Source organism: Lolium rigidum, chromosome 4 (genome assembly GCF_022539505.1).
Source record: "Lolium rigidum isolate FL_2022 chromosome 4, APGP_CSIRO_Lrig_0.1, whole genome shotgun sequence".
NCBI classification, from domain to species: Eukaryota; Viridiplantae; Streptophyta; class Magnoliopsida; order Poales; family Poaceae; genus Lolium; species Lolium rigidum.
Window position 1 is genome coordinate 162034758 of NC_061511.1, and position 10280 is coordinate 162045037.

The window sequence follows — 10280 nt, forward strand, 5'->3', positions numbered from 1 at the left end:
TGGACAACTATTCTCTTTTTATTTAGCACATAACTTATTTTGGCTCGGGTTTATGCAAATTACTTATGGTTGTACACATGAGGCTACTATGATAACCTTTTATATAGAAGTGGTGAGGTTACCTAACAGTCATGGCTGAATATTCATTACCAATATTCATTTCATCAAGAGGGGTGGTAATAGGAAGCACCACCATAAGTGACAGATACCCTGGTAGCGAATGGCGGATGCACTATGAGTAAAGCAACTATAACTGGTGATGCATCATAAATTCATCATCGGAGAGGTTAGTATACACTTCCCACAATGTTACAACGATTTTAATCAAGTCCTAACTGAGGGATATTAGATCACCTTCCAAAATATAAATGATCTCATCATTAGATCATGAGCTAGAAGATGAGCAGCAAAGTAGCAACACTAATTAAAGTGTATGCATGGCCACGTCCTAAGCCAGGCCCTCCACTTACTTGCTCTCATTGTATCATAGTCACCACCTTCAGCTGAGTTGCCAACGAGCAACGAGGTAATCTATTGCCTTGGTCAGCAAGCGTGGATCGAAGAGTTGGCCCAAACAAATATACTTGGGCGCGAAGATCGTCGTCATCTGACAACTGAGCATAGTTCACTATGTGCTTGTTCACCAAGCCAGCATGCTTCGGGCAGGCCAAAGATTGAGAATACAATGTATTGGTACATATCAACGTGTAGGTTATGAACAAGTGTAACAAAAAACAACGCCGTGCTATATTACCATGAGATGTTGCCTGATATTCTTGTCATCATCGATCAAAAAGCATGTGCTAGCATTGCACCGTATGATGTTGCCTTGCTCTCTCATCTTGCATATCTGGTTCCACCTCATTCTCCACTTTCTGAGGTGGTTGTATAGTTGAAGAGTGGTCACTGTGATACTAGTGAAGTCAAGAACATCATTGACAATCTGCTATACCTGGCTTTCTCTAAAGTCATTGTGATAGCTTACCCCACTCTTCACAAGCTCAACTTCCCTATACAAGACGAACTCTTAAGACATACATGGCTGGATCGGGGATATATAGTATTGGTAGGCTGCATCCAAGACATGACAATGTTCTTCACCGACGGATCAGACATATCAGGAGAGGTAACATGCATGATATCCTATGGCACGTAAGCAACAACAATACTAAGCATGATACACCTACAAACAATTTGTACCAACAAACTACGCAATCTAAGCTACAACATGAAAGGTTTGATGTTTCTTACGCCCACAGGTACAAGATTTAGAAGAGAGGTCAGGGAAGAGGGAGAAGCCGACATGACCACACCGTCGACGTGCTAGATGCGGAATAAGGCGAGACCACCATCGTCATGCTCGAGGGAAAAGAAAGCAGGAACATCGCCACCATGCTCGAGGGAGAAGAAGGCAAGACCTACAATCAAAGACATCGAATCCCAATAAAGGTAAGCACGAAAATAGATAGCACATAACCTAAATCGCTAGCATAAATTGTGGTAATCACTCAATCAGTACCAACAAGCACCATCATCATATCCATACCGTAGGGGCTCGCCGTATCTCCATAAATGGCTCTACAAAAACACGGCGTTCCTAACAGGTATGGACCAAAGGTGCTTTAACCATCATGCATGCCACAACGACGAGGGCAGGTGACATACCAAACACGTCCCTACTCGCTCAAGGCCTCATCGAGTTGGACATTCCTTTGTTATTGTAGTTTAAACTTACACTGAACCATGGCACACACAAAAAAAGAACAAATAGCATGCCGCGACAAAAAAAAAATGGACTAAGTAGTAGGATAGTAACAGAGCACACGAGCGGCATCATTGTCGCGGGCTAGGATGTGGTTACCATGTATGCAGCTCAGGGTTGGAACGTGCGTGCACGGTTTGGTTTACCAGCATTTCTAGGAAGAAACACACTTCGAAGTTTTCCTAGCACCAATCCCTTATTGCATCATCATCATCATAAACCAAGGTACGCCATATGACAAATGATGCTTTACATCGCTCGCTAGTCAGCACATAGGCTATGGGTATCCACAAGACTAAATCTCAAAAAAGGCGCATACGCAGATTGGCTAAGCGACTAGCGCCACCATCTACAGATGTGCACCAGGACGCCAATTCGACAGAGCCTACAAAACTGAGATCATGCTTTTTCAATCCTGGGTGTCCATGATCATGCTTAATCTAGGCTGACTCTAGGAAAATCATCCATACAAGGGCGGCAAGCAGATTTTTACTAATTCAGTTGCACGGTCCAGCCCATCGAATCCTCCTCCTGGCCCATCTGGAGGCTTGTCAGCGACGTGTATAGTTGCTGAGACACGGCACCGACTCCTTGGTTGCCAGCGTATTCTATCCTGCAAGGCAGAAGACGGTGCGCATGAGATCTGTTATTTTACTGTACATGGAACTTAAACTTGTAGGAATTTGTTAAATAAACAAACCGGATTTCGATTTAACACATTGCAGCTAAAAGCTCAACTCTTAAGGAACAACGGAAGTTTAGCTTTACCTTTTCCCTTGATATGTAATACTACCCACGGGAGACACTACTACAGCGGTCCCTGTGCAGAACACTTCATCAGCATCAAGCAGCTCATCCACGGACACAAGGCGCTCCTCGACCTTCCAAAAAATAAATACATGCAAAAAATATTACACAGATTTGAGAACAGATGCAATGATTTTCAGTGATGGTTTCAGATATTTCCAGTCGGCAATTCTGAAGAGCATTTTGCTTCATCTGATTAGATCGACATCACAAGGAAAAACAACTATATTTTCATCCATCAATCACCCTGTAGCTATAGCTCAGAGCTAAGCACAAAGATATTCTTCGTACAACGAAAGATATATGCCCCTGTTAATATTCATAACGTAAGGAGAAGGATTGAGCAATACAATGAAATAACGTGGATCTACCTAGCGGAAGAAATAACGTGGATCTATCTAACAGAAGTGGATTTTTTGGCTCTTGAGCTTAGGCGTATTATTGGAAAATTTTACAAAGTTTATTCACAAGTAACCCAAACACATACTGCACAAGCAATACATTTATCAAATTCAAAGTGGATTCGCCCCAGCAAGGGAGTTGGGTAGACTAAAAGATACTGCCTTTAGCTCTGTGTGGCCTTATCGTTTTGGTGGGGAACGGAACAACCAGCGACCGACTTTTTTTCACAATACATAACCCGCAGAACGTCATCCGACCGAGGCAACCGCTACGTTGTTGGCAACCGACACGGCTATTCTCTCTGAATCCACGCGAACTCCTAAGAAAACACGACCTCGTTCTGTTCCCATACATTCCCACCAGCTTCGATTGAATGAAGTCCTTGTCAACTGAAACCATGAATTGGATTCAAACCAATATTTCTGACTTTTCCTTCAGTCCATCATGATGGGAGAATCCCGCTGCCTGGGATCCCGGCATCCCTCCCATCTTTCCGTGAGATATTAGCCTGACTTATCAACAACAACAAAAGAACTCCAATCCAGAAAAAAAGTCAACCATGGCAAAAAAAAATCCTATTCTTCGAAAAACCTCCTAATGGCCCTGGCCATCTCACGACGTGGACTCGAACCACAATTTCTCTTTTTAGTAGATCGTGGTCTGTCGTCCTCCTCATTATAGTCCTCCTAGAATTCAAGTCTTTTCGCCGGAATCCGGGTTGGATAATCTATCAAATGCTGGTTAAGTGAATTCATTAACTCCTTTTTTAGAATTGAACCCACTTAGGCTGGTTCATTCAAACATTTTTTTATTCCATCCTTCTTCTACGAGAAGTGAAAGAGGCTGTGTCATGATGACAGCAATGCCGACAGTCATCCGTCTTATCCCATTTCAACGTATACATTTCAAACAATCCTATGAATCTGCATTTTTTTGTGAAGAACTCTTTTACATTTGTGGAATGCACAACAAGGCATATGGTGATATTTAATACTCCCTCCGTTTCATAGAAAGTGTCGCAGATTTTTCTAGATACACATGTATCTAGACGCATTTTAGTGTGTAGATACATGCGAAGTTAGACAAATCTGCGACACTTATCATGGAACGGAGGTTGTAGCAAACAGTAGTGCTACTGTTTGCTATTCTACATCACCACATTTTGCTTCTTTTGTGCATCTCACAAACGGAAGGTTTTTTCATGAATACTCGCATATTCATAGAGTCCCCTAATATTCCTGGGATTTTTTGGAATTTTTTTAACATGTAAATGTACTTTTTAAATATCTCCAAACACTGGAGCTTGGGATCCAAAAGCAATTAACACATTAAATATGCTCTCTTTTCTGCTCAATGCTACTGTTAACTGGTAGCTATCAAAGAAAAAACTGAAAGGCATCAAACTATCCAATTACAGGCAAATATCTACACAAAACAAACTAATTGGTGACAATCTCGATTGTCGATTCATTGAACTGACAAATCATACCTGGAAGCCTTTGCTCAGAGCAACATCAATTATGCTTTTCCTTGTGATTCCCGGCAATATTGTTCCTTTTATTGCTGGAGTTGAAATAACATTGCCCTGGTGCAAATAGCAAGAAAAGAAATAAAAAATATCAAAGTTACAAACGGGCATGAGATAGCCCTGAAATGTGCTGAAATAACTGGTCTTAATCAAAATCAGTCTCATCGTTCCGGAGATGGTACAGTTCTGCAACATTTATAAGAAACCAGGGTGATAGACAATCTTGCAAAACCTAACAGGTGTAGATCAGCCAGATGGTCCTACATCCCGGGGAACAGTCATGATGCCCTTATGCTACTAGAGAATCCAAAATAGTTATCTATTAGTATTAAGGAGTGCTGATATGCTGACCAATCCCACAAAGTAATCTGTTCAAAGGTATGACATTCATTCCTTTATCGGCTCATATTCCACAAACGGAGGTGCCATGCTAATGGGTGATGCTATCAACCACGTGTTCCTAACATTCAAGATTTCTACTCCAGTTGAACCATTTCCGTATAATTTATTTTTTTCAATTTTTTCCTTTTACCAACATACAAAAGTCAAAAAAATATGAAGTAAAGCATGTTAAGTTCGAATTGAAGATGGTACTACGTTAGCTAGAATGATCTATGGTCACCATAGTAGTAGGTTTCAGAACTAAACAGCATTGCCTGAACTTATGACAATTTTTTAATCCGAAATAGCAGGCAGAAGGCATAACTGACAGTGACAGCGATGTCTTACCTTCACAACAAAAATATTGCACGAAGATACTTCTTCGAGATACTTTTTGTGAACAGCATCCAAGTAGAGAACATCAGAATAGCCTTTCTCCTTTGCAATCTTCTGAGCCATCAAGACCTATGCAACAAAAAGAAGACATGATGATAACGAAGAAGCCATGAATACAAGTTAAAGCTAGTTAGCACTACCTTACAAAGAGGACAGCAGAAAATATTCTATATCATGGATATCAACTAGTGAAAAGATTGACAACAATTTCAGGATATTACCCTTTACATCTTTATAGTATAGGTTATTACCTCAATGAAAACAAGCAGAATAAAGTGCCCTTATGGATGAAATGGGCAATTATTAACATCTCAAATAGGCTTTACTCCATAACAGATAGGCTTCCGATGGGAGTCATTTCGTCGGACCTCTCCAACGACGTCGATCTAGCTTCCGATCAGACGGCTCCCCGTCTTCTTTTTACACGTGTTAACTAAGCATTGTTTTGCCAACCGAAATCCCGAAATTAACAGCTGTTAATTCTTGCAGGTCCAACCCCTCTGCCTCCGAGCGACCCACTGCTCCCCAATCGAACCCTACTCCCCATGGAGCCCTGCTCTCCTCCATTCGCCTTAAATCTCCCACCACGCTGCCCAATCCAGGTCGAGCACCAGCGGCAGCGGCTGGTTTATCTCGTTCGCTGGTGACACGCATGGCGTTCTGCCGGCGTTACTGACTGGCGTTCTGCCGGCGTTACTGACTGGCGGCCGCCGCCGAAGGTGTTCGAGACGTCTCAATCCGGCTGAAGCTTAGGGCCTGAGGGTGCTTCCACTTCTCACGGCCACCTTCTATGTCCCTTCAATGACTACACGACCCGGCGGTGAAGGTAATAGCAAGGCCTATATCTCTATGTGTTGTTTCTGAAATTTCTCAACAGTAAGTTCTTGGAGTCCTCTACCAATCGGTGCAGTGAATCAATTTTTCCAGCGGAATCATATATCCAATTTGTGGTCATATAATGTATCTGCTATCTTTTAGATCCTTAGGGGTTAACAATAACTACAAATTTTCTAGCACAAGATGTACTGTATGTTCATGCTTGCTGTGTCAAAAGGTAGGAAGTTATGATGATGAAGTTAGTACATATGTTGTACAATTGGACGGAACCAATGCTATATTACAAATTGCAAATTTGTCTGCTTCTACATAGATTGAAATTTGCTGCCTACAAACAAATTGATGCCTTTATACTTCCATGCTTTAAATTCGCCAACTGATTCATATACTTATGTCATCATATATTTGAGTCAAATGTGTTTGTAAATCGCTATGGTTTAATATAACTTTGCTACTAGCTAATTATTTGGGAAGCAAATTGATGCTTGTTGTACTGTGTAAACTATATTAGCAAATAGCAATGATCATGTTTGGATTTATTTTTGCTGCTTCCATGTACTTCTTGTTATGCTGTCTCAGATTTGCCTTTTGCTTCAATGTAAATGTTTCCAAAAAATTATGCACAGATGATGACAATGAAGTTTGGTACATATCTAGAAATTTTGGCGGCAGACCATTGTATATTACACTTTTGAAATATGTATGCTTCTAGAAAGATTTCAACAAGCTGCAACCAAGCATATTTGATTCTTCTGATTCCCATGTTTCCACATAATATTTTTGTGTTTCTTAAGTACTGACTGTTTGCTTCTACAATTTCACACGTAAACATGCTTCTGATATCCTTTGCAGCACTACATATCCAAATTGGCCAAGGATGTAAAGGCAGCGAAGGATGCCGATCCAGATTGTAGCCGACGAAGCCGTTCCCACCTTGCCCGCCTTGCCACATTCTAGATTACCTTTGTTCCCAATGGCTGCTATCATCAGGCTATAACGATGTTAACATGAGCACGTCAAGATAGAGAGTACTCTGGTCGACGTCTCTTGTTTGAAGCACCAACAGTGAAGCGAGCAACTACTTCACGCTGCCGGTAGCAGGCTGGTGTGCCAGCACCCAGCAGGAGTAGGCAGGGAGGGTTGCCAACGGTGGCATGAGGTCTCTATTGCAGGTCATTGACAAGCCTTTCATATTCCCCACAAATTGACGTGGATGTGCCATTGCTACGAGAATTGTACGACAGGCATTTTGCCAGATGACACACACCCTACGACCACTAGTAAAAAAGTTGTAAATTTGAAGTCCCAGCAGAAGAATTTGACATGTGCTAGTGAATGCTAAAGCGCCACAAAAGAAAATACATCATGTTTCAAGAATGAAGACGCGTGATTTAATTATCTAGGCTATAATATTCCACTTCCAAAAATATCTCCAACGACATCACACCATTTCAAGTATATGCTATCTCTAAAGTTTTTTTCATTTCAGATTAGCAAGATTAAAATAATTGCACTTATGGTATAAAAAAATCCGAAAATCATAACAACAGTCTTGCATTTTTTAACTTTTAACATTGAAAGCCCGGAAAACATCAAATCAAGGTGTAAGAAAGATAAATGCAAACTTGCATCATAGTCCTATAGGTACAATGTTACACGACAAAGTTGTAGATTCAAGCTAACAAAAAATAGAATTACCGAGGCATAATTTCCGATGGTCTTCACACCTCCAGTTCCACCAGGGGTAGCCCGATGAAACTTATCTTCAACTATCAAATTTATTGGAGCTAATCCTTCCTGCAGATATAACTAAACAAATTAAGCGGGCACACCATCATACAAAAAAAAAGAATCATTCATTGAATAGTGTATCAACTAATACGGTGCAACAAATAATTGTACTTACTATAGTTGCTACATAATTTTCAGTCCAAAATATAATGTCATGCAGGGTGGAAATTAGAACAATATATACTAGTTCGTCCAATGATTTTTTATTGTGGGCTTGTGGCAAAAATATCTCATGAAAGTAGTGGATGATCAAGCTTAATCTTTTGATACAAACCTTAAAGTAGTTCCCAACAGGGGAGGCGAAAATAATGAATGTATACTCAGGAGCAGGTGCCAGACCAAGAACAGCACCACTTCCCACAAGTAGTGGCCTGATATACAAAGAACCTTTACCAGTAGGAGGCACCTGCATCCATAAGATGCTTGATAAATGATTATATTATGCACATAAACAGTGACATAGCCACTGCAGAAGTGACCCAACATTTCAGATAGACAGCTCACCCATCTCTTGTTTGCTAAAACAGTTTGTTTTACTGCATCCACAAATTGCTCGACCGGAGGTGCAGGCATGCACATCCTCTCGGCACCAGTTTGCATCCTCGTCGCATTTTCCAATGGGCGAAACAACAGGATGGAGCCATCACTTTTCCGATACGCCTTTAGGCCTTCAAACAATCCCTACAAACCAGAACCAGAACAACGAGATTTGGGCCTTCTAAACGATACTCCAATCTACCAGAGACATGGACCAAGGAGTTTCTACCTCAAAGACAAACCTGTCCATAATTTAGGACTCCGGAAGATGGGTTCATCGCTATGGGCCCAAACGGCACCATTTCACCCTTGTCGAAGTTCCCATCCGGCCCACATTTTGCGATATACATATAGTCGGTTTCCACTAGCCCAAAACCAAGGCTCTCCCAATCCAAATCAGCAAACTCTGATGTATTCCTGGTAAGCCATAAGATTGTTATCCGAACTATTTTGACAGAACTAAACACATCATCACGAACAATCTATCACAGGCGAATCACCATGCCCAGTGCGTTGTACAGTCAGACTAAAATCACATACGTGTAGTTACTTGCTAGAGAAGCCTCGCATCTTCCTTTGCCTCGAGCCTTTGGTAGGGGAAGCTGTGAAATCGAATAAAGTCGACTGTGAATCTGCATCAACGATAAAGTGCCACACATGAGATTATTCAAGACACGTCTACATGAGAAACAACAAAGCGTCCTTACTTTCCGATCTCCAACTAAAAAAAAAAATCATCAGATCCCCTAAAAAAAATCGCAACTTTTCAACCTAATCGCCCATGCTAATTAGTCTCGCTCTGTACGACGAATCTACGGATATCAACCCGTGAATAAAGAAGCCAGTGAGAGCTGAATAGACCTGAATAGCCGGCGTCGACGGCGGCGGCGACAGGGATAGCACCCGGGGTCGCGGGCCAGCGAACGGCACCACGGCGAGCAGAGCGCCGTGGGAGGCTGTGCCGCAACCCATCATGTGTAAGGCTCGGTAATGGAGCTCACGCTCGCTCACGGTGGTCTAGGGTTTCGCGGCGGCCGCCGCTGGCAGTCAGGCCGATAGAGGAGGAAACCGAGTAAGGGGATGGGGATGACGACAAGGACAGCCAGCTCGGACTGGAAGTCTGGAATGCTACACCTACGGTGAAAATGGAGAGAGGCTACGGGCTGACGTGGGTTGTTACGTGGAAGCCAAGTGGCTCGATTAGATTTTAATTTTTTTTCCCCAAATCCCCGTCTCGCTTATCTCGCAGTCCCAGGCGACGACGGGCAGACGGCAACGCGTGCGGCGCCGCGCCGGCGAGCTCCCCTGTGCACGAAGTGGTGAGCTCTCGGTTGCAGGCAAGCGGCAAATCATCGCATGGATCCATAGCAGCAGCGTCGATCTCAGCATACGGTAGCTGCTGCTGTCCGCTTGCCGCCGGCGCCGCCGTCCAGAGTCCACCGGTTGCTCCTAGATATCGTACCTCTCGTCCCGGTCATGGCCTCTGTGTCTTATACTAGAGCACCTCGGCCAGGTGCGCCGTGTGCACATCACAACTTGACGATTTCGACCACCGGGAGGCTAGGAAGCACGGATTCTTGATACGTATTTGGAGATACCGCGATAAGATAATTTTTCAAAAACGCAGATATGAGGTAAGTTACATATACATGTAAATATTTAAAAAATACAGAAAATAAATATTCCTCATATGATTAACATGGATGTGGATGTTCTCCTCCACATCCAAACATAGATACTTTAACAATTAATGAATGAGAAAATTTGCTACAGGACACCGTTATTTTCTAGCATTTGCCAAAACACACTGCTCGATTGTGTCTTTGCCGGGTATCATTA

General features: G+C 42.4%; 1 protein-coding gene across 2 annotated transcripts; it reads right to left on the reverse strand.

Moving 5' to 3' along the window:
- Positions 1-1876: 1876 nt before the first annotated feature.
- Positions 1877-9515, reverse strand: LOC124706180 (branched-chain amino acid aminotransferase 2, chloroplastic-like). 2 transcript variants are annotated; one of them, XM_047237836.1, is made up of 10 exons: positions 9303-9515; positions 8982-9043; positions 8684-8858; positions 8409-8585; positions 8179-8310; positions 7812-7910; positions 5229-5345; positions 4461-4556; positions 2531-2643; positions 1877-2375 (listed from the first exon to the last, which is right to left on the reverse strand). In XM_047237836.1, the coding sequence occupies exons 1-10, from the start codon at positions 9414-9416 to the stop codon at positions 2255-2257; spliced, it is 1206 nt and encodes a 401-aa protein (XP_047093792.1). In that variant the 5' UTR covers positions 9417-9515; the 3' UTR covers positions 1877-2254. The 2 variants fall into 2 exon arrangements, with proteins under 2 accessions (XP_047093792.1, XP_047093791.1); XM_047237835.1 differs by having other exon boundaries at positions 8982-9073.
- Between the last annotated feature and the right edge of the window lie 765 nt (positions 9516-10280).